At 41.9% G+C, this 24,582-nt stretch overlaps 2 protein-coding genes across 4 annotated transcripts in view; one reads left to right on the top strand and one right to left on the bottom strand.

The window, feature by feature from the left end:
- Positions 1-6,887: 6,887 nt before the first annotated feature.
- Positions 6,888-12,299, bottom strand: LOC103677455. The gene is made up of 3 exons (XM_040625524.1): positions 11,319-12,299; positions 9,442-9,582; positions 6,888-6,994 (listed from the first exon to the last, which is right to left on the bottom strand). The coding sequence occupies exons 1-3, from the start codon at positions 11,773-11,775 to the stop codon at positions 6,894-6,896; spliced, it is 699 nt and encodes a 232-aa protein (XP_040481458.1). The 5' UTR covers positions 11,776-12,299; the 3' UTR covers positions 6,888-6,893.
- The window catches only part of NSMAF (neutral sphingomyelinase activation associated factor), a 57,696-nt gene continuing 43,988 nt past the window's right edge, over positions 10,875-24,582 (top strand). The window contains exon 1 of one of the 3 annotated variants that reach the window (XR_005833606.1): positions 10,875-11,023. Coding sequence is in view for 2 of the 3 variants with exons in the window: in XM_040625521.1 (XP_040481455.1) it covers positions 10,965-11,023 (59 nt within the window). In the remaining variant the exon portion in view is untranslated. The remainder of the gene's footprint in view (positions 11,024-24,582) is intronic. The other 2 variants (XM_040625521.1, XM_040625520.1) reach the window with 2 other exon arrangements.

The following is a 24,582-nucleotide window of genomic DNA, read 5'->3' as shown; positions in this document are numbered from 1 at the left end:
TGCCCACTTCCATTTTTGCCAAATATTTGTTAATATACAAAGTGATGTATATTTATTATAGAAAAATTAAAAATTAAGCAAGGGGCACCCGTGTGGCTCAGTTGCTAAGGCATCCAACTCTTGATCTCAGCTCTGTCTTGATCTCGGGGTTGTAAGTTCAAGCCCCATGTTGGGCTCCACACTAGGCATGGAGCCTATTTTTTAAAAAAAATTAGCAGGGGTGCCTGGGTGGTTCAGTCAGTTAAGCACCCAACTCTTAATTTTGGCTCAGGTCATGATCTCAGGGTCCTGGGATCGAGCCCCGTGTTGGGCTCCCTACTCAGCAGGGAGTCTACTTGTCTCCTTCTCCCTTCGCCCCCTCCCCCTGTTCTCGCTCTCTCATAAATAAATAAATCTTTAAAAACATTAAGCAAATAAAGAAATATTTAGGAAAATAGATAAATAAATAAATATCCATAATCTCACTAACAAAGATAATGCTGTAAACATTTTAATGTGTATGATATATGTTTCTATCTTGACTTAAGTAGTCATTAGACCTACATAGAAAAAGAATAATCAAAGATTATTATCTAGGGCACCTAGATGGCTCAGTCAGTTAAGCTCCTGCCTTTGGCTCAGGTCGTGTTCCCAGGGTCCTGGGATAGAGTCCCACATCCAGCTCCCTGTTCAGCGGCAGCCTGCTTCTCCCTCTGCCTCTGCTTTTCCCCCTGCTCATGCTCTCTCTCCTGCATGCTCTTTATCTCTCTCTCAAATAAATAAAAAAAATCTTTTAAAAAAAATACAATTCATGATCTAAAGTTATTTTTCCCATTTCCATATAAATTAGATACAATGCTTAGCCAGGTTTTCTTTCTTTCTTTCTTTCTTTTTTCCTTTCTGGAAAGCAGTTCTATTACTTTTTTTAAAAAGTCGTGCATTATTTTCTTATGGCTGCTATATCAAATTACCATAAACCTAGTGTCTTAAGTCAGCACAGTTTACTATCTTACTATTGCGTAGGGTCTCACTGAGCTAAAATCAAGATGTCAGGAAGGCAATGTTCCTTTCTGGAGACTCCAGGGGGAAATCTGTCTCTTTACCTTTTCCGATTTATAGGGGCCTCGTACATTCCTTGGCTCGTGGCTTCCCTCCTCTCTCTCCAAAGCCAACAAGGGTGGCTTGAGTCCCTCTCCCACTGTTTTCTGTCTAATTCTTTCTCCCACATCTCCCTGAACACAGTTAAAACAGAACTCATGTGATTAGATTGGGCACAGCCAGATAATCTAGGATAATGTGGCCATTCTCACAATTCCTTAATTTAATCACATCTTCAAAATCTCTCTTTCCATGGAAGGTAAATATTCACAGGTTTGAACAATGAAGATGTGGACATCTTTGGGGAGCTATTATTTTGCCTTCTACATCTGAGGAGGCTTCCTTATTTTCAAAAGCAATTTAAATCACTTAAAAAGTAATATGCTATATGTGCCCAGTCTTCACTGGATATCTTACTCAGAATTCCGTGCTGAAGTAGGCTTGTGTGTTTTGTTTTGCTCTGACTATGACTATTTTAGGGCTTAAGTTTTAATTTCCACACTCTTTATGTATCTAGAGACAGATAATGCATCTTTTACCCTCATCTTCCACCTGTCATTTGTCAATACCCTTTGAATAAGTGATTGAATTAAATGTGGCAAGCAACACAATCCTCGGTGATTAAAAAACAATCTGGTCTCTTTTGTAACTAAAATCTCTTGAAGGTCAAGGCCACGTGTAGAGTGACATTTTGCATCTCTTTCACAAGGAAAACTGGGCCTGTTTTCAGTCAGCTTTCCAAGTCGGTTGTAACCCCAGTGAAGAAATTAAGAAATAAAGGTAGAGCAAGGCAGTTACTACATTTTGAACAACAGCACAAAGGGGATCTGTACTTAATTGTATGGAGAAAGGAACTGAAGGAATTGGAATCATGGAAAAGAGAAACTCCATTCAAAGAACGAGCCACAAAGTGTAGAGTCTTGAATTTGCCAGGATAGACACACAGCACACAAATCTAAACCATGTGAGCAAGATAAGATAGATTTGATAGCTAGGTTCAGAATACTACTGTAAGAGGCACTCTGAAACTTGAAAAGATCAGCAGAGTAAATAAGAGAAAACAGGACATGACAAAGCAAGTAATAGACTAAAGGAGCGGAATCGCTCCTTCTTTCATTAACTCTCATTGATGAGATATACATGGGACAGACAACTCTACTAATCCCTAGGAATCAGATGAGTAACATCACCTCTGCCCTTAAAGAGATGTTACTAGAGTAAGGTAAACAGGCATGTGAACAAATAGTTACATGATAGTATGATCTAAAATTGGACAGTGAACAGGAAACACTGAGAATGCTGGGCATTCAGTATCTCCTGTGTTTTAGTTGGGGTGTGGCTGAGTAAAATGGTGATGGGGGATGGCTCAAGGAGGAAGTGAAATTTGACTTAAATCGTGAATGCGAAGTTGGAGGACAAGGAAGTTAAAGAGTCCAAAACAATTTTGCAAATGCCGGGGTGTGTAAGTATGCTCGTGCTCCCACGACAGGCATCCTTCCTGGGCTTCTGAAGCTTGGGGAGATGCAGAAGTGAGCACCAGCCAGAAGTCAATGAACCATGTATTCTGAACAAAATAATATACTTTTTCCACCCATACCTCCCATTTCTCATCTCTTCACTTCTGTTATAAGGAGAAGCCCAAACTTCTCAGGCCATTGACTGATACAGGACAAATACTCTGAATCTGATTCCATCTCCCATCCCCCTTTTCTCCCCAAACTCTTAATCCTTTGTGCTGTGTTAATCCTGAGTTCTTATATCCCAAGTACCTTTGGATCAAGAGATAAGTGTCTTTGTGCAGCTGAATAGTTCCTTAGGAAAAAATTCCTAGGAGTGAGTTCAGTGGGTCTTGCCACCTATTTCAATCGCCCTCCAGAAGAGCAAGTTCACTTGCGCCTGTCTCTCCCCAACTCTGTATTCAGTGACGTCATGTTGGTAGCTTGAAATTGGCCATGACAGGAGTATTTATACCATGGCTGTTGGCAAGCACTACAAATCAGTCTGTTCTCTCCCAGTTTGCTAGCTGCCAAACTTGTACCAGCACACACCTGAAGCAAGTACCGAATTTTACTACCAGTCATGTTTAAGAATGTACCCAGTGCTCTTCTCACATGTACCCAATGCTACCATTAACAGCACTGATTATTTGCTAATTTGATATATGAAAATGGCATCTCATTTTGTTTTACTTTTTATTTATTTTTTTAATTTTTTAAAAGATTCTATTTATTTATTTATTTATTTGAGGCAGAGAGCTAGCAGAAGGAGCACAAGCCAGAGGAGGGGCAGAGGGAGAGGGAGAAGCAGGCTCCCCACTGAGCAGGGAGCCCAATGTGGCGCTCGATCGCAGGACCTTAGGATCATGACCTGAGCCAAAGGCAGACACTCAACTGAATGAGTCATCCAGGCGCCCTTTTACTAAATTTTTAAAAAGATTTTGTTTGTTTGTTTGTTTATTTATTTATTTATTTATTTATTTACATACTTACTTATTTGGAGAGAGAGACCAGGCGAGAAGGGGGAGGGACAATGGGAGAGGGAGAGGGAGAATCTCAAGCAGACCACACTGAGTAAGGAGCTGGAATTGGGGCTCTGAGATCATGACCTGAGTCAAAGTCCTGAGTCAACGTTTAACTGTCTGAGCCACGCAGTCGCCCTTACTTTTTATTTATTTATTAATGAAGTTGACATTTCTGCATTCTGAAGGATGTAGTGTATATCTTAAAGTCACTGTTTCATTTATCATTTGCTGCTTACCTTCTAATTTAAGCCACACTAATCTCTAATGGACAATGTGCCTGATAAAAAAAAAAAGTTGCTGGGTTTATAAAGTACCCAGTCATTCAGGGAAGATGCTTTGAGCGGATGACAGATTACAGATGCCCTCTGACAAATGTATGTTACCTGAGGAGAAGAAAACTGATGCAGTGGTGGGCATACGCATTTCCTGAGGCACACTGGGATTTTGCAACTGGCCATAGAAATCTGAATTTCAAAAACAATATTAACTGTGTGGGGAAAGATCATTTAAAAGTTTTTAAAATCTCACTTATAAGAATTGCCTGGCAAAAATGTAAGGTCTTGATTGTTCCACTAACCTCAACACTAACTCAAAAGCCTGAACAGGCACGAAAAGGAAGAGGTACACCCCCACATTGCCAAAGTGGAAAAATGCAAGGGGGGACGTGTAGTGTCTACTGTGAGTGGCAGAGTGAGCGTCTCATTGCTGACCCACGATCTGGTCCTTCTCGCACACTTTTCACTTGTTTTTCCTCCCCTTCTTCACTTAGCCATGTGCTTTGGGAAAAACACTCCTACCTTTAGTTTTAGAGATGGCCATGTTCTGCATCCTATAGAACATTCCATTTTTCCAAAGTCTTTGATTCAGAGCAGTCGTGTGACCTCAGAGGGAGGTCTCCACCCAGAGATCAGGGTGAATCTCTGGATTCCTGCTAGGATGCTGGGCTAGATGGGGACTCTCACCCTGATGGAGAAAACCTATACCACCTGTCAGCCCCGTGGGAAGGGGAACCAAACCTACTATCAGCTAATGATGCTGAAGGCCTAACACAGATGTAGAGTAACTGCATCTTTCATGAAAATGTTGAGCCACTGGCTCAATAAACCCGGAATCCCACTATACCTCTGATTTCCAGATACCTAAGCTGAAAATTCTCCTTGTTATTTAAACAAGAAGTGAAAGAGGAAAGAGCCAGTAACTGTTCCTATCTAACTTTCAAAGCTGTCTATGTAGGTTCTGAGCTTCTGTCAGGCTAGTTACACCGCAGGAAAATTTAAACATTTAAATCAGATCAGGTCACTCCCCTGTTCTTAATTCTCCGGGGGCACTGTTAACAATGACGACAACAATAAGAATGAATAGTCCAATGCTCTCCCCGGCTCCATGGCTCTGGCCTCAGCTGCCTTAGCAACACTCCCTTAGTGTGCTTGGCTCTTTCACCTCCTGTCTCAGTGCTGCTGTGCTTATTGTCCCGTCTGTCTGAAATGCCATTCCCAGAATCGTCACTTTTCTGTCTAAATTCATTCATTTACTAGCTCAAGTATCTATCATCAGAGGGGGCTTCAGTGACCCCCTTCCTGAAAGCAGTACCTACCCCCTTCACACTCTATCCGTTGTTCTGCTCTATTTGTCTTCATGGAACTTATCCCTGCCCGAATTTCTTTTATTTGCTTTTTAAATCTGTCCATCTCTGCAGAATGTAAGCTCCATTTGGGCAAGGACTTTATTTACAACTATGTTTACGCACCTGGAGCATTTCCTGGCACACAGCAAACAGTCAGTACATATTTATTGTAAAAAAATAAAGAAGACAATAATAGTCTCACAGAATGATGATCTTTAAGAAGACCAATCAAGGGGCACCTGAGTGGCTCAGTCAGTTAAGCATCTGTCTTCTGCTCAGGTCATGTTCCCAGGGTCCTGGATCGAGCCCCACATCAGGCTCCCTGCTAGGTGGGGAGCCTGCTTCTCCCACTCCCTCTGCCTGCCCCTCGTGCTCTCTCTGTCAAATAAATAAGTAAAATCTTAAAAAAGAAAGAACTATCAAAGTATAGTCCTTGACTATTTTTTTTATTAAGATTTTATTTATTTATTTGACAGAGATAGAGACAGCCAGCGAGAGAGGGAACACAAGCAGGGGGAGTGGGAGAGGAAGAAGCAGGCTCATAGCGGAGGAGCCTGATGTGGGGCTCGATCCCATAATGCCGGGATCACACCCTGAGCCGAAGGCAGACGCTTAACCGCTGTGCCACCCAGGCGCCCCAGTCCTTGACTATTTTTTATTTTAGTAATGGGGTACATACTGCTGGTAGGGTGACTCAAGAACCATTCCCTGCCTCCTTTTGTCTGGCTGTTTTCCATTATCCTGCCTTCAAGATTTAAATACTTGTTTTCTTAGTCTTCATTCCTGCCACAGGCTTGCCTGTATAACAGTTCTGGCCAATGAGATGTAAGTGCAGGCCTGGAGTGTGTTTCTGAGACTGCTTTTGGTTGCCTGGTAAAAGGGACACACAAGACCAACTCTAGCTTTCCTCTTCACTTCTGTTCAGAAGCTGGGTATGATCACGGTGATCAAGCAGTGATCTATGGACCATACGGCTATAAGCCTAAGAGAAAAGTCATATCATACCACTGAGCAGTTCAAACAAAGCCAATACTGAGAAAAAGAACTTCAACTGTTAACTGAATTTTCTATTACTTATAGTGCAACAAACCCTAACAGACACAGTGGTGACAAAAACATTTATTGAGCAACCACTAAGTGCAAGACACTGTGATGACTGGTAATGTGGATGTCATCGTGCCTGTTTCCAGGGAGTTTCCAACCTGAATGGAGAGAAAGACCCTCATAATAAAAGGAGACTGGGGTCACTGTTAAAAATCCCCATCTGACTGTGAGCTTTGTAAGGTCCCTATGGAGTACCCACCACGATGTCTGACATACACTGGTAAGAAATAAACATGTACTGAAATGGATGGCTGTGAGATGAAGTCCACCTGGGTGCATCAGGGAAGGCCTCAAAGTCTTGAGTGGCAATGTAAGTAGGTAGGATTTTGACAGGGAGAAATGTTGGGTGAAAAGCAAAATGGCATTTCAGACAAAGAACAGGAAGCTTCAAGGCATTATGGTAGCAAGACATAACATATATAAGAGAAGGCTGATTGGCCATTTTGTCTAGGTTAAAAAAAAAAAAGTATGCTACCACTTCTAACTTAAGAAGGGTGATAATTAAATATGTATGCCTTCATAAGATTTTTAAAAATAACTCAAGCAGACATTCTTCAGAAATATGCATTAGTGGAAGATATTTATTTTATAGATAAGGACAACATTTTTGTTTACACTGATGATGGATTCCTTGCAAATGGGAGGTACAGAAATGTACATATCCTTATCTGCAACCAAACACAATTAAAAAAAACTGGTGAGTACAAAGCTCTTTGGAGTTTTTAGAGTCTGTAAAATAAACATAAAAATATTACCAAGAGTTCAAAAATGTGTTTTGTGATTGCAAAATAGCTCTGAATGGAAATTGTTTCAAAAGAATAAAGCTCTGAGTTTTATGAGGATGATAATGGGGGAAGGGGTAAAGAGATGAGGTCTCTCCCAGAACTTCACCATATTTCCTGGGATACGCAATTACCTTTGCTTGAGGTAGGCAGTATCACCTCAAACAATAGTTGAAAGCAACTAAATATCAAGGTAAGCTGGCCTTAGGGCTTTACTTGATCTTATTGGAATTCAGTGTTCTGTCCCAAACTTCCATTCCTGAGGGACATACATTTCAAAGTAATCTTTCATTTACCCTCCACTGAAGTCTTTTACTTGGCTGCATGTCCTGAAATTTTCGCTCCTGTCTTCCGTGGTAGGTATTCACATGGTAGAGCCTCGGAAATTTGCTACTCAATTTAATTCACGCAAACCTAGACCTAAGACTTTGTCCTGGTTCCTATTGTCCTTACCCCACCCAATCATGGCACTGGTTGGAATGACCTGTACAGCGAGTGCAGAGAATCAACGTTATGAAGTTAGGCAGGAGAGAAACCAACCAAGGATACTGAGAAAAAGTAAGAACCAGGGTAAGAGATAAGCAAGGAAACCACGGAATCTTGGAAGGCGTGAGGGAAGTGCTCTCACAAGGAGCTATGTTGAATGCAATGTTCGAGTATGCCGAGCTCTGCTGAGAGTTCAGGGAAGTCAAAAGGAGAAAAGCGACCAGTGAATGCAGTGACTTGACAACATTTCAGTCAAAGGATGGAAACAAAAGCCCAGTTGAGACAGACTGAAAAGAATCAGTCCAAGGAGAGAAAATGCAGACAGCATGTATGGACAGATGTCTCAAAAAGTTTTGCTAAGAATGGGGGAGCTGGAAGGAATTAAAGGAACGTTTTTTGAAAACTATATTTCTATTTGGATGGGATGACTCAAAAGTGAGGGAGAAATAGGCAAAGCAAGAGAGAAGGGAGAAGAGACAAAGCATAATAACAAAGGCCAAATTGTTGAGAAGGAAGAAGTTGGCCTTTTGTAGGAGCAAATATACCTCAAAATATGAGTAATGAAGGCAAGGGAACAGATGCTAGTAGGCTGGATGATTTGGAGGGTGGGTTGCTGAGGAAATTCCCACCTCAGTTCTGTCTTAATTCTTTGCAAACACAAACTCTGTGACAGCAGAAGCATCTCTCTTCTGAGCTATTGTTCAAGATAATCCTTTTGAGTGAGTTTCTTCCCCTCGTCTTGTCAAAGATAAAACCCGGGAAGTGAAAAATTACAAAGGGTTAATCAGTGTAAATGCAGTATCCCTCTCTGCTAGCTGGCAATTATCTTCGGGGACAGGGAGACAGAAGCCGATCCTTCCTGATGACTACATTTCAAAGGAATGGCTTTCAAGTCCTTGAGCAAGGCACTGCTGAGTTGCAGGAGGCACACATATGTCTACCTCAAAGGTACAGAGAAAGAAGTCACAATTGTAAGCCCTTTTTAGTAAATGCTCCAAGAAACAGCAGTCAGGGGCTTATGTCAGGTGTTGGCTAGAACAAACAAATTCTTTTGGCAGCCTTGAGCTTTCTCAGACAGGGACTTTAAAGGAGGCCAGTGTCATCCCAGGTATGAGGCCTTGAGCTGTTAGAAACTATGTTAGTGGTTGTTTAAGTCTTTTAATGTGGGGGAGAGTGTGGACAAAATCATTTGTGCTGGGAGTCTGTAGTTTTTATAGGCCACGGCTGAAGCCTAGCTGAGAAGGTTCAAAGAGACCTGGCTCAGATTTGGTCAAGGAGAAATTGTCACTCTCCACCTACTGGAATCACATTACCCTTTAATGTTTCAAAGGAGAAAACTTGGGCGCCTGGGTGGCTCAGTGGGTTAAGTGTTTGCCTTTGGCTCAGGTCATGATCCCAAGGTCCTGGGATCAAGCTCTGCATTGGGCTCCCCACTCAGCAGGGAGCCTGCTTCTCCCTCCCCCTCTGCCCCTCCTCCCCCTGCTTATACTCCCTCTGTGTCCCTCAAATAAATAAAATCTTTAAAAAGAAATAAAAAATAAATAAAAGGAGAAAACTTGCATGCTGTTTTCTTGCCTTATTCCAGCCAAAGTGGTATCTCTCTTCTGAATTCCTATTTATTGTAGTACTTCTCATTAGAAAGCTGTCATGTTGTCCCTCTTTGGAAATTTTATTATCCTATTTCATTGTGTATCTGTTCATGTATTTGTCTGGATTCCCTGATTCACCACAATTCCCTATCAGTGCCCTGGGCTAATGTCTCTGACATGTTTTTACAGTTCCAGGATCTGCACAGCACCTGGTCACATGGAAGGGACTTAATCCAATTTTACAGGGTATCCATGCACCTTCACTCATTCCAAAATGGTTGTAATGGGTGCCCACTTCATGCATATCATTTTTCCAATGCTGCTGAGATGAAGCACAAGAAGATCCAGCCCTGGCTTTAGTCTTGGCTCTCCATCTTCCCTTCGGAGTCCTGCCACATCCTAGTGAGGTGAAATACACATTTACTTGAAGCTTTTAAAAATCGAATTCTGCAGAACCTGATCTGTAAGACGATATCAGATGTGTGTCAGCATATCTGCAATTGAGAAGTTTGTTATTCAAGAATCCCTTTACAGCCACAAGCTCAGACTCAGGATGTGTTAAAGAGTCATAACCACAGTGAGATACCACTCACACCCACTAGGATGGCTATAATCAAGAAGTCAGATAATAACAAGTGTTGGCAACGATGTGAAGAAATTGGAACCCTTAGACAGTGCTGGTGGAAATGTAAAATGGGGCAGCCACTTTGGGAAACATTTTGGCAGTTACCACATGACCCAGCAATTCCACTCCTAAGTATGTGGTCAGTAGACATGAAAACATCTGTCCATGCAAAAATATGTACAACAATGTTCTTTGCAACATCATTCATAATAGCCAAATGATGAATGGATTAACATAATATGGTATATCCATACACTAGAATACTCTCCAGCAATAAAAAAGAATGAAGTACAGATATGTGAATTAACCTGAAAAACATTTATGCTAAATGAAAGAAGCCAGACATAAAAGGCTACATAATGTATGATTGCTTTTGCATGAGATGTCAGGACTAGGCAAATTCATAGACACAGAAAAGTTGATCGGTGCTTACTAGGGTTGGGCTTAGGGAGTGTGGGGGTGATAACTGAAGGGTACTGCGGGGGGTCTAATAATTAAAGGGTACAGTGGTGTGTATCTGTGACTATACTAAAAACCACTGAATGGTACAGTCTAATGGGTGAATTGCTTGGCACGTGAGTTCTATCTCAATAAAGCTGTTAGAAAAAGAGAAAAAAATCATGCGACCCAGTCTTTCAGCTACCAAGAGATCGAGAGCCCCAAACGTTATTTCGAGTCCCCGCGGCCAGCAGAGCGGGGTAGTTCGCCGGCTAGCATCCGTCTTCGTCTGTGCAACATTGAAAACGCCGCGGTGCAGCGGGTGGTGAAGCGGAGAACGTTGGCGTGTAAGGACAGACCGCAGGCTGGCCCGGGTCCCTCGCGGGCCCCCGGGGGCCTGAGTGTCGGGCGCCTCGGGTCAGCGCGCGCCCCTCCTCCGGCCTGAGTCACGGCGCCGCCGGAGTCCCCACGCGAACATGCTCCGCTGAGCGCGGCCCGGACGCCGCGGGCCCTGGGGCGCAGCGTCGGGCGGTCGGGCTGCGGGGCGCCCAGCGCCGCCACTGCACGCGAAGCCAGGCCCCAGCCGCCCTCCCCGCCCGGCCGGGACCTCGCAGGCCGGCTCGCCGGGCCCGCCTCCCAGCCGCGTCCCTGACTCCTCGAGGACGACAGCGGCGCCCGAGCCGTGCGTCCCCGCGCGCCCGCGCCCTGCCCTCCCTCCATGGCGTTTATCCGGAAGAAGCGGCGGGAGCAGCAGCTGCAGCTCTACTCCAAAGAGCGGTGAGCGCCTGCCCGGGGCCCGCGGGCGGCGGCAGGGAAGGCGGGAGCGGGGGTCGGAGGCCGGGGACCAGCTCGGGGGCGAGAGCGGGGTTGCGGGCGGCGGTCCCAGAGCCAGGTCCCGGTGTGGGAGTCCCGGCACAAAGGCCGAGGCCCGGGGCGAGCTGGGCGCTGGGCGGGGGTCGCGGCCAGAGCCCGGGAACCCGGCCGGGGTCTGGGCCCCGTCCGGGCCCCGGTCTCCCGGCGAGCGGAGCGCAGGCGGGGCTACGCCGGTCCCGGCGGCCGCGGCTCGGCTCACCCGGAAGAGGCCGCGCGGGTCCTGGCGTGGACTCCCTCGCGGGCGCCCGGCCCCGAACGCGAGCCCGGCGTTCTCTGGAGGGGTGCGGCTGGGGATGCGCGGGCCGGCGGCCTCCCCTGGCCCCCCGGTCACGGTGGCTGGGTCCCGGCACTGCGTGGGAGCCGCAGGGTTGTTCGGCCCAGGCGGCACCGTGCGGGCAGCGACCACCCCGCCTGCACCGGGGCAGACGCGGACGCTCCGCTTCACTGCTCCTTTTTCTGCCAACTTCTTCGGACGGAAGGCTAAGGCCTGCCCAGCCCCCTATCCGGCTGGACCGCGAGATGGGCCTCAAGAAAGGCCTTACTCTGAGAAAACCAAGCGCCAACCCCACAAACGTGTTCTGCCGAGCAATGGGCCTCATTATATACGTGTCTTTGAAGGCTTTGGATTCGAACGCGCGGTGAGGCACAGCAGTCATTATTCCCAGATCCTAGTAAGGATTTGGGGTCCCACGAGGAGTAGAAGCTCAAATGATCTCAAAGCAGCACCGATTTAGTTTCTGATGCTCAGCCTCCAAAGGAAGTTGTTTGTAAAAACAAAACAAAAAAAAGCTCACTTCTGCCCTAAGTATATTTCTGGTGACAGACATAACTTGCAGATTTTCGGGTCTGTGGTCCCAGGTGCCAGAAAGAACTGGGAATGAATCGTTTTACAGTTATTTTGATTGTGAGAACAAGTTAACCAGGAGTGCTGCTAGCCTGTCACTTTGTTGTGTGATCAATGNTGTAGGGAAGGAAAAAAATCTTCTCTACCCTTGAAGGGCTTCCAGCTGGACTCAACGAAATTTATGTAAAATAGATTAACAGAAGGAGAAAGCCAAAGTTTTCCTACCTGTAGTTAGAGGTTCACTATTAAAATATAGAGACCTAAAGAAATGATGAAGGAAGGTAGTTTTTATTCATTTTAGACAAAGAGACAATACACTTGTGAGGCATTGACAGGAAAGGAAAACAGGTGTTTGGGAGCTTTAATTAGTAGGGAATTCTAAGCAGAATTTAGGCTGAGGTAGTAGATTAGAAAAAAAAAACAAGGCTTGTTTCTACAGCTTTCTTGGCTTCTAAGTCCGTATCTCTGGTGATAAAGATGTCTTTTTTACTTCATGGTACAGGGAGGGTATTTCTCATATGGGAGATTTGTTTCCTGCTTTCAAGGGGACAGAGGAGGGTCTGAGTGACCTTGCACTGGCTGTTTCTTAAGTAACTTTTATTTCAAATAAGATGCCAAAGGGGCACATTTTGGGGCAGCCTGCCCTTGGCCCCTACAGTGAACACCAACAAAGCAGATTATGTAAAATACATGTGTAGGCTTTAAGGTTTGTGTGATCTTGCAGCATCCACACTTATTTTATAGGTATTGATTTGACCCATTTTGTCCAAACATTCATGTCCTTTTCTAATCTCTAATGTTGGGCTGGCCAGGATATCCATGGTTTAAAATTTCATTCTGTGCTGTAGAGAAGATGTATTTTAAAAAAGTATATCTTGGATATGGCTTCTGAGAACGTTTTGGTTTTGTGATTAGGTTTTATCCACAGAAAGACTTATCTTTTAATAATAAATAATAACTGGACCGTAAATAAAGTAACTCACACTTGTAGAGGCTCTTCTGACTTCATTTATAATGCTTGTTTCATGTGGAAGGAACTTGAGTAGAGCTTCTTTGTTCTGTACCAACAACATTAAGAATTGGGGGTATTCTGTATTAAGTAGATGGATGTGCAAATTCGCATTGTAAGAACTTACAAGCACTTGAATTGCCATCATGTTCTGTGATCAAAGAATCATTTGTAACAATTCTGTGGCCTCTTTGATAAAGAGGAAAACCTGTTTTCTTTAGATGTGCCAGTTAATTCCATAGCTGTAATTTTTGTTTAATTTGGTTGGTTTATACCGCTCTGCAATGTCACACAAATCTTCAAGTCTGCACTTGGGTTTCGGTGTATAATCTGCTTTGTTGGTATCTATTGATCAGACAATGTGACAGGCTAGCAGCGCACTGAGATAACTGTAGCTCTCACAACCAAAACATGTATTCATCTGTCAGGAGGCAGCAGCCATTTCTGAACATCAGTAATCTGAAGAAGTTGGTGCTGCTTATCTTCGATATATTTGAATCCTACTTGCTGACTGCTCCAGTTTTTTAATGCTCTGCTCCCTGGCTTTGCAACCTTGGGCTGATAAGTGGACTTTGACCCAGAAGGTGTCGATAGAGTACTAGTTGGATGAAAGGCATCTGTCTCACAATGAGGTGTGGGCTAGAACCAAGCAGTCCCTATAAATCTTAGAATGAGCTCTGAAAGACAAGAATATTTTAAACCAACTTTATTTCTGCACAGATTTTTCCTGGCTCATCCCTTTGTGGCAATAAACACCAATTAGCACAAAGATTGAGCTATGTCATTGGCTCAGGTGTACCCAAGAGAACTGTTACTTTCCTTGGGACTGCTTCAGAGCTGACCCAGCGAAAGGCCTCACTTCTTCAGAGTTGTGAGATCACTGACCCCCTCTCATGCTGCTTTTGAGAGTTTAGATTTCTACCACTACCAAATAATGACCCCAGGAAAGGAGACAACTGAAGTTAGCTTTTATTTCCTTTAGTATTAAACTCATGCTACTGCATTTAGAGTAAGTGATATTTCTACAAAGGTAGAACAGAGAGACGGGTTGGCAGTTTCTTGGTTTGGTGGCTTAGACCAAGATGGGGGCAGAAGAAATGAAGACAGGTGGATGGGTTTTAGATGTTTTTAAGAGGTAGAATGGACAGGTCTTGGAGTGGTGGATTTCATATAGAAGGTAACAGAGAAAGAATCCCAGCTAGAGTTGTCAGATACAATACCGAATGCCCAGTTAAATTTGAATTTCAGATGAATACTGAAAAATCTTTTAGTGTAAGTATGTACCATGCAATATTTGGTGCATATTTATACTAAAATTTTTGGTAACTTTTCTGAAATTCAGATTGAACTAGGTGTCCTGTATTTTTATTTGCTCAACATGGCAGTCCTCTCAGATTTCTGGCTTGATCAACTGTGCCACCTATTAGTAATGTTTATAAAGAAATGCTTTGGTAATTGTCAGTATTAGAAAACAAAGAGATACTTGGTCATTAAAGTTAAGTACACTAGTATCCTGGTTAAGATTTAGATGTCAGAAACTATATTGATTTTGCTGGTTTTAAAAAATGCACTGTGTAGGTGTTAAGATAAATGGAAAAATTTTTTAAAGACAATTCACATATCTTTCTTTGGAGCTGTTGGAAATAACAAATGTGTACAGTGGGTTAGCAGATAGGGATATTTTACAACTGCTGCTATTTAAGATATTTCTATTTTAAGATTTAAGAGTAGGCTAATTGTTAAATATTTTTTATCTTCACATCTGGGAGTGGTGTGATGGAAGAATAGCTATTTTTTCCTTGGGCGATTAGAAATTTAGATAGTTGAGGCGTGCTCTTACTAGGGGAGAGTCAAATTTTTCTCTCTATAATGTTGTACAACAAATTACTTAGGTGTAGCTTGTAAGCTGTCATCCCAGGATAAAACATTGTCATGAATCATGAATTCTATATTGAGCACACATATTTCCTTAATAGTTTTATGGGCACTTCTTAGAATTCAACTTTGCTTTCAAACATTCCATGTGTATGTGATTCTCTTGGTTATGCTGATATTAAATTTCTCACTGACACTAAGTATCTTTTACTTAATAAGTTATTTTATCAATTGATTCTGTATTTATTATACTAAAAGTACTGGTTGAGAGGGCAAAGTGCTTTACTATACTCCTGTTTATTCTTTTATTTCTAAGACTTACCATCCTATTCTTATAATATCTCATTGGGATATGCCAGGTGTTGAAAATGGAAATAAACTGCAGAACCACAGTTAGTCAGGAATGCTGAAGGGTTGAAGGAAATCTACCTAACTGTGACTCAGAAACAGGGTTTATTTTTCTCACATAAAAACAAAAAAACAAAACAAAACAAAAAATAGTGGGAGGAGAAATAAATGTTGCAAATATTTTGATCGACTCGGAATTTACATTGGCTTTACCCAAACTGCATTACTGGTCCTTTACTTTATGCCCTTATCGTTGTCTGAAATTAGCTTCTTCCAAAATGGTTACCATTTAAGAAGACACAAGAAGATAACCATAAACTTTGAGTGCGTTTGCTCTATGATTTTTATTAAAAAATTGTTTTTGATGTGATATAAAGTGGGTATGGCCATTTAATGAATTCATCGCTTGTTTTTTTTCTAAATACCATTGCAATTTCATCTTTTATCCCTCAGACACGTACACTTGTGACTTAACATTTAAAACTCTAAGATTTTGAAATTATCTCTTTGTTTTTATTTTATTAAGTAGGCTCCACATCCAGCATGGGGCTTGAACTCAGGACCCTGAGATCAAGATTGAGCTGAGATCAAGAGTAGGATGCTTAACCGACTGAGCCACCAAGGCGCCCCTGTTTTTTATTTTTTAATTTGTGTTTAGTGAATAAGTTCTGTATAATACTAATTCTTTGAAATTATTATGACTTAGATTGTAGTCATTTTCCACAAATTGATGTGAGGTTGAAAATAGATTTATATTAACATTGGCATAGTATCTATATATCTGTTACATTAAGCTTATTAGTTAGATTTAGATCCTTCATTTTTCTTAATGAATTTTTTTCTGATTGACTTATCAATTACTGGGAGATGCTTCATGATGCAAACTTTGACTTATATTTCTATCAATTTTTGCTACAATATCTTCAGGGGATGTTATTAAGTCTATGTAAGCTTAAAATTGCTATCTTCCTAGAAAATTGACTCTTTTATCAATATATAATGATCTCTACTAGTAATTATTTTTTTCTGTTTTGTCTGATATTAATATAACTGTATCCGTTTTCTTTGCATTATATGGACTTTTTCATTTTTTTACTTTTCAACTTTTCTGTGTCTTTATGTTTTAGGCATATTTCTTATTAATAGAATAGTGGTTGGATATTTTAATAATTCATTTTCCAATAATTTTTGTCTTGACAGATTTAGTACATTTACATTTATTATATTACAGAAGTATTTGAATTTATTTTTATTTTTTAATTTTTTTGGTTAATTTTGTCTTTTTTTTCCCGTTCTTTTGGATTAAGACTCCCTTGGTCTCTTTCATTTTTCCTGAAGAGTACGGTACTTATATATTCTGTTTCTGTTTTTCTAGAGCTTACCTTGAAATTTTAACATTGATATTTAGCTTAAGATCTGAAACTAATCATTCTCTTAACCCTTCTCCCTAACACTGTAAAGACCTTAGAGTACTTCTGTTGTCCCATCCTAAATTGTAGTCTCTATTGTCTAGTATTTTCAATCTAGATTTTAAACCTACAAATTAGACATTAAAATTGTCTAGTTAATGTTTATGTTTATATAGTTTTACATGCATGTTTACCATTGTCTTGGTTCAGCATTCCTTCTTGCCTATCATATCTTCTCTATTAATTATTTTCTCTTTCCTGAAGAATATCCTTTAGAAGTTCCCCCTGATGATGATAAACTGTTTTTGTCTGTCTGAACGTGTGTTTATGTTCTTGTTTTGGAGATCAGTTTTGCTAGATGCATACTTTTGGCCCTTGAACAACACCGGGGCTGGTCACCAACCCCCCTGCACAGTCAAAAATCTGTGTATAACTTTTGACTCCCCCAAAACTTAACTACTGGTAGCCTGCTGTTTACTGGAAGCCTTCCAATAACAGTCGATTAACACATGTTTTGTATGCTATATGTATTATATACTGTATTTTTAAAGTAAGCTAGAGAAAAGAAAATGTTGTTAAGAAAATCCTAAGGAAGACAAAATACATTTACAGTACTGTAGTGTATTTATTGAAAAAAAAAAAAAACCCACATGTAAGTGGATCAGCACAGTTCAAACCCAAGTTGTTCAAGGGTCAACTGTAATGTTCTCAGCATTTTGAAGATCGTGCAGATGAAGGCAGATAGCCAGGGAATATGCACCCAACTTGCTGGAGCAGTTGTTGGTGGGAGGAAACTCAATTCCTGAACTCAGCGAAAAGGTCAGTAACAGGTGTGCTGTGCCCGCCGTGGTGCAGCTCTTAGCTGCCTAACAGGGTCAGGCCTCAGACTCCAGGAGAAACCTGGATCCCGTGGAATGATCAGGAGCCATGATGCAGTAGAGCTGTGCTGTGATGGAACCTTGGTTCACCATGTCCAGCTCAGCATTTGTGGCTGTGCATTGGCCTTGCCCCTTCCCTGGCCTGGTTGGGGCTGTTAAGCCTTGCACTTGAGTCTGTATGATGTGGCAGGATAGGGGCAGAACTTGTTTTATCTGTGTTCATCGTTAGGGAACCACCAGCACTTTCTCTGGCATAATTAAGACACTGTGGTCCAAGCCTTGCATTTGGCTGGGGCTGTTTGCCTTTGACCCAGGAGCACAGCAGGCTTCTGTGGAGCTTTGCAAGAGGCCACATTCCATTCCGGGGGAGCCCAGCCTGCAACAAACACTTGTCATTTAAGTCTAACTGTTCTTTGTAAGGACTCTATCTTTTCTCTGGCCGTTTTTAAGATCTCCACTTTGTAGTGCTCTGCTGTTTGTCTGTATAGAAATTTCTTTTTATTTACCTGTCCTGATTGGTATTCCTAAAGCTGAAGTTTTAGAAAATTTAGAACCAAGCCTTCAGCTTTTAGAATATTGCTTTTATTTCTCATAAACACTCTTTAACATTTATCTATATTTTTCTGTGCTGCATTCTGGGTTATGTAAATCCATCTTAAAATTTACAGATTTTTTCTCTAGTTCCTAATTTGCTGTCTATATCATTCCTTTGCTTTAATTTCAATTATTTTTAAATTTCTAGTTCTATTTGGGTCATTTATAACTGCCTGATCAGTTTCGATAAAAGTCTGTTTCTTTGTTATACTTTTGATGTCCTTCTCTTTCTTTAAACTTATCTATTGGAGTGACGAGATATGGAAAATAAATTATCTGTAGCTTTTACAGGTTTGACTGAACAGTCTGTTGCTTATATTGACCCTCATCTGGTAATATTGTTTCTCATTTGTTCTAGGATTTTTGATTGTGGCTTCTTGTTGTTTGGAAGCTTATCCTTGGGAATTCTTGCAGGCCTGAGTTTCAGTGGATTTTTCCAGAAAGTGTTTGCATTCATTTCTGCCTGGGGTGCTAGGAGAGACCACCCTGGTTTGTCTTGAGTTTTATTGGGCTACATAAGTAGTGTGAGTTCTAGCCCCAAATGTGTGTCAAGGCAGGCTGGTGGTTTCATACTCTCAAGGGAGACTGACTTTGCCCCCGGTTCAGAGCCCAGGTCCTACCATCTCCAGGGGACGGGAGGTCGGGTAGGTGGTTTTATGTCCATCCTCCAACGGTGTTAACTTTAGGGATCCTAGCTTTTTCTGCGCCTGCTCACCCCCTATCCCACCCACCCTGTCCTCTCAGGGCACGTGGCCCTATGAATGTAGCTGTCTAGTACTCAGAGTTGGGCAAAGCCCCAGGGGAAAAATCTGCTCCAGTACCTGCTAACTTCTCTCTTCTGAGGCTTTCCCTCACTTTCCCATCACCTCAGCCAAGCATTTCAAAAAAATGATGGTAGTAATTTACCTAGCAATTTTAGAGGCTCTGTATCTATAGAGAGATTGTTGTTCTAGACATGTAATCTGCCAATAATGTCTGAAGTGGGATTCCTGCTGATTTGTGTAAGCCTGGGTCTATTTAGTAAATCTATAAACCCACTGGTTAAGAAGAGACTTTTGAGGTAATCTAATTTGTCTCCCTTCCCTCAATTTTATAGTTGAGGCCTAAATGGATAAAGTGATTGGACTAAAAGTCTAACAGCCAAGTCGTGGCTGAGCTAAGGCTAAAACAGCTGTTATGTGATCCAAGGCCACCCCCTGTGCCACCATAACGTGCTGCTTCTGTTTTAAATATGAGGCTAATGCTTATTTTTATGGTATCTCAGAAATTTAGAATGATTGAGGAATGATGGAAGCCCAGTTTACATGGGTATGAGTTAGCACCTTGTTATTCTCAGTGTAATCCATGGGCCAGCAGCCTCTGCGTTGCCTTGGAGCTTGTTACGAAATGCACAGTCTAAGCACGCTTGGGTGGCCCAGTGGGTTAAGCGTCTGCCTTCGGCTCAGGTCATGATCCTGGGGTCTTGGGATCAAGTCCCACATCGGGCTCCCTGCTCAGTGTGGAGCCTGCTTCTCCCCCTGCCTGCTGCTTCCCCTGCTTGTGCTCTCTCTCTGACAAATAAATAAAATCTTAAGAAAGAAAGAGAGAGAGAGAGAAAGAGAGAAAGAAAAGAAAAAGAAGGAAAGAAAGAAAATGGCCAGTCTCAGGCTGCGCCCCAGATGTGCTGCATTAGAATCTGTATTTTAATGTGATCCCCACATGATCGTACACACATTCCGGTTTGAGAAGCACTTTCTAGATAACAATAATTAAGCATCCCCCCCCCTTTTTTTTGGTTCCTTTGAACTATGCTTCCGTGTTTATCTTCTTCATAGTTTAGAGAAGGCTCATGGAGCATCCTCCCTCAGGCTATGACCCTTGATGAGGAAATTGAAAGATTTTGAAAGCATAGATGATATTTTTGCCATTTGTTCTCATAGATAGTTGAGACTTGAAAGTGGAAATGACTGGCCTATGGATGGTGACAATGAAAGGGATTTCAGTATCTGAACCATCTTGTCCAGGAAGTAACTGCGTCTCACATAGGCAGAGGGGGATGTAATTTCCGAGTCTGGCCAAGTGGTAGAGTTTTAAACGTACCCCCAAAGGAAAGGATCACAGGGCCAGATGAAATGGTGACACTGGTTACACTGGAGGACAGCTGGTAGGAAATGAAATGCTACTCCAGGGGAAGAGGGGGACGGTAATTTACGTGAGAAAGCTATCAGTTCCAGACCTAGAAATAACATTTAGTCACTCAGATGTCTCTATGCAAATATGTAGAACACGGATAATAAAATGTGTTAAATTTTATTACAGAAAAGGATTAATGTGTGTCTTAGGTGTTACTGGAGCTTCTAAGGATGGGAACTCAAGATTGGAATCTAGGGGCGCCTGGGTGGCTCAGTCGGTTAAGCGTCTGCCTTCAGCTCAGGTCATGATCCTGGGCTGCTGGGATCGAGCCCCACATCTGGCACCCTGCTCAGTGGGGAGTCTGCTTCTCCCTCTGCCCCTCCCCCGTGCTCATGCACGCACTCTCTCTCTTCCTCTCTCAATCAAAACTAAATAAATGAAATTAAAAAAAAAAAGATTGGAATCTAGTGCTGAAAAGCTACAGAGATGTTCAAAAGGAATGACTTGTTGGTAGGTGCGACAGTGGGTCCTGAATGTCAAGGAGTACAACTGCAGGGGAATCCGTGAATACAGGGGAAAAACCCACAGAACTTATTAGGAAGAGGAACGGAGGATAATTGCATTCCTTTGTGACAGGCCACCTAAGTGAGTAGAAAAAATGGCAGACATGTACCTGATGTAGATTGAAACAGGAAATAGCAACACAGACAATGACAGGAGAGCTTACTTAGTCAATGCTTAGTGAGATATAATTACAGTTTCTTGAGTTTCCTTGTTGAAATTTTAATCTCTTTTAAGGCAGAGAACTTGAGACCTTTGCAAAATTCTGAATATTAAAGAGAAACTAATTAAGTAGCAGTCCTGGAAACCTTCGGAAAAGGCAGTCCGTTGTTTATCATTGAAGCCCAGGGTGGGGGGGAGTCAAGAAGGATTCTGTCATAACACAGAAGTAGATTTTTTAGAAGGCAGAGATTGAAAATTTCAAGGAAAAAACAAAAAGATAGCTATTATTACTGGACGGTTCTGGAATGGATATTGATCCAGAAAGTTTTGAAACTTTCAAATAAAATTCAGAACATCCAAGCCCAGTGGTCTTCAGTGAAGAGTTATAGAAAATCAGACAAGCAATTAAACATAGGATGGTTGTATAGGTAATGTCCTCTGAGCTTATAATTTTTTAAAAGTATAAGATAGGAAGGACAACAACCAGGGACAGATTAAGAGAATGTCACAGGCCTGCACAATTAGCATCAAGAAAGTTAAAGCCCCAACTGAGTGGTGGATTTAAAAAATGCTACAGATTTAAAAAAAAAATTTTTTTAATATCATAAAGTTGAATTTAAAAGCAGGCTGCTGCCTAGGGCCCGGGCCGGTAGTGGAAAACTGATGTATAACCGAGGACGTGGCTCTTATTTTGTACTGTGTTAGTGATACTGACCTTCAGCCTGGAAATGACAGAATCAATGTTCCTGAGATGGGCGAAGATGCGTGCTCCCTCTCCTGCTGCAAGCTGCCAGGACAATTTGAGTTTGGGACCACAGACTCATTCCGCGATCTAGGAACTTGAAAAGGTGCAGAAAGAACATATGTGCGTAAGTCAGTTGAGTGCTAATTCTAGATCAGACAGATCATTTATAAACCACTAGAAGAGGAAGCTGTTGCCACCGGGCTCCAGCATGAATCCACTATAAAGTTACATCGTGCTAATCTCTTTGTCAGAGTTCTGGCTGGTAGGTCAGGAAAATGCAGCAGCTTAGTTTATCGGAAATTTGTTAGAGCATAAGGTGGGTTTTTGTTTTTTGGGGTGTTTTTTTTTTTTTTTGATGTCTTAATAGCAGAATCAAGAAAGGAGAAATTAATGTTAATATAGATATGTGGGACAATATGTGACTGTATTCAGAGGTCACTGTCAAATATATTACAGGGTGCACATTTTCATGGTGAGTCACAAGACTGTGTTCTCTCCCTTGTCCATTCAACATTTTTCTTATTGTCCTCATTTCAGAGCCATTTTAGGAAGCTCACAAAAAATGCCCAATATAGTTGCACCAACTCTCTGAGTAGTAGGGGCCGTAGAGTCTAGTTTGACCCAGAGTAGAGACGGCAAGTGCAGGGCTCGTGCCTTTTCCTGTGTCTGTCCATGTACACACGTCACCACGGCATCGGGCACTTTCTCTCACTGAGCACATAACAGTTCTCCTCAACACAGTGAAACCTCTCCAATCCAGAGAAATGATGGACTAGCCGAATCTTCTGGATCCATTATAAATACTGTTGATCAGTAGAGCATGGAGTGGTGGGTGAGTGGGCACAGACGCAAGGTTACTCTGAGGGCCGCCTTGAGTGAACTTACTTTATGCTTTGGTGGAGTGCTGAATAGTATGCTTTACAAATTAGGTGACCTGAGGATGGGGCAGCATCTTTTTAGGAAAGTTAAGTTGCGGAATGAGTAAATTTATCAAAGAGAATCCAAAGAGCCCTCCACACTTCTGTAAAGACGGATTAAGCTAAGGAATCTCCAGGGGCAGCGCCGAGAGTCTCCTCAAGAAAACATTTAAAAAGTGATTTCACAGAACCTTTTCCTCCTGAGGATATGGTTTGAAAATCATCATTCAAAATACCATGAGGGGCACCTGGGTGGCACAGCGGCTAAGCGTCTGCCTTCGGCTCAGGGCGTGATCCCGGCGTTGTGGGATCGAGCCCCACATCAGGCTCCTCCGCTATGAGCCTGCTTCTTCCTCTCCCACTCCCCCTGCTTGTGTTCCCTCTCTCGCTGGCTGTCACTATCTCTGTCAAATAAATAAATAAAATCTTTAAAAAAAAAAACAAACAAAAACAAAACAAAACAAAACAAAATACCATGAAACTTTATTGTAATAATTTGTACCTACAAACATTTTTAAAGCAGGTGTCACTGAACACTTCAGTAGAAAGAAAATGCAAACTCAGAAAAATTCCTTAATCCTTTAACTTTAAATAATATGATTTGGTTCTATCTGTGTACCGTGTGTTTTACATTTCTTACAAAATGCGCGTCTTGGTAAATTAAGGAGAATGTAAGTTACTTGCCAAGATAGTGACTCCAATTCTACGTAGTTGATATTAATTTTTTTAATTGTGGTAAAAAACACATCATGTAGGCTTACTGTCTTAGCCACTTTTACATGTATAGTACAGTAGTGTCCAGTGGGCTCACGTTGTGCAGCGGGTCGCTAGAGCTTTTCCATTGTGCAGAACTGGAGCTCTCAACCCACTGAAGAGCAGCCCCCTGAGAAGCAGCTCTGCTTTTCCCCTACTACCAGCTCCTAGCCACCACCATTCTGTTTTTTCTGGGTAAGAGTTCGACGACTTTAGATACTTTATATGAGTGGAATTATGTAATGCTTGTTTCTGTGTGACTAGCTTATTTCACTAGCATAATGGTTCCTCCACCTAGACAGGACTACCTTCTTTTTTAAAGCTGAATAATACTCCATTGTATGTATAAACCACATTTTCTTTATCAGCTCATCGTTGATGAACATTTAGGTGGCTTCCCCCTCCTGGCTATTGTAAATAATGCTGCCGTGAGCATGGTGATGCAAATATCTCTTTGAGATCCTGTTTCCAGTTCTTTGGGATACATACCCAGAAGTGGGACTGTGGATTGTGTGGTAGTTATATTTTTAATTTTTGAAAGAACCTCTATACTGTTTTCCATAGCAGTTGCAACGTTTTACAGTCCTATCAACAGTGGGCAAGGGTCCCAGTTTCTCCACATCCTCACCAACATTTGTTATTTTTGGGGTTCTGGTTTGTTTTAATAGTGTATGAGGTGATGGCTCATTTGTAGTTTTGGTTTGTGTTTTCCTGATGATTAGTGATATTGAGTATCTTTTCATATACTTTTTGGCCATTCGTATATCTTCTTTGGAGAAGTATCAATTCAAGTCTTTTGTCCATTTTTTAATTGGGTTACATTTTGTTTTTGTTGAGCTGTAGGAGTTCTTTGTATATTCTGGGTAGTAACTCCTTCTCAGATATGTGGTTTGCAAATATTTTTTTTAATTGTTTAAGTTGCCTTCTCATTCTGTTGATTGTTTTCTTTGCCACCCAGAGGTTTTTAAGTTTGATTTAGTCACATTTGTTTATTTTTGCTTTTGTTGCCTATGCTTTTGGTGTCCTATCCAAGAAATTACTGCCAAATACAATGTTGTGAAGCTTTCCACCAAGTCTTCTTCTAGGAGTTTCATACTTTCAAGTCTTGCATTTAAGTCTTTAATCCATCTTGAGTTAATTTTTGTATGTGATGTTAAAGTAAGGGCCCAGGGGCACCTGGGTGGCACAGCGGTTAAGTGTCTGCCTTCGGCTCAGGGCGTGATCCCGGCGTTATGGGATCGAGCCCCAAATCAGGC

The sequence above is a fragment of the Ursus maritimus genome, unplaced genomic scaffold (genome assembly GCF_017311325.1).
Source record: "Ursus maritimus isolate PB19 unplaced genomic scaffold, ASM1731132v1 scaffold_9, whole genome shotgun sequence".
Classification (NCBI taxonomy): Eukaryota; Metazoa; Chordata; class Mammalia; order Carnivora; family Ursidae; genus Ursus; species Ursus maritimus.
Note: the sequence above shows the minus strand (reverse complement) of the source record. Positions and strands in the feature narration are given on the sequence as shown.

Excerpts from the sequence above, each read along its gene's own strand:
- LOC103677455 (XM_040625524.1), bottom strand. The coding sequence starts at position 11,775 with ATGACTGCTGTGCCTCACCGCGCGTTCGAATCCAAAGCCTTCAAAGAC. Across the intron at positions 9,583-11,318 it reads ACCCGCGCGGCCTCTTCCGG|GATGTGGCAGGACTCCGAAG; the intron begins GTGAGCCGAGCC and ends TCACCTCACTAG. Across the intron at positions 6,995-9,441 it reads CCATTTTGGAATGAGTGAAG|ATAAGGATATGTACATTTCT; the intron begins GTGCATGGATAC and ends GTTTGGTTGCAG.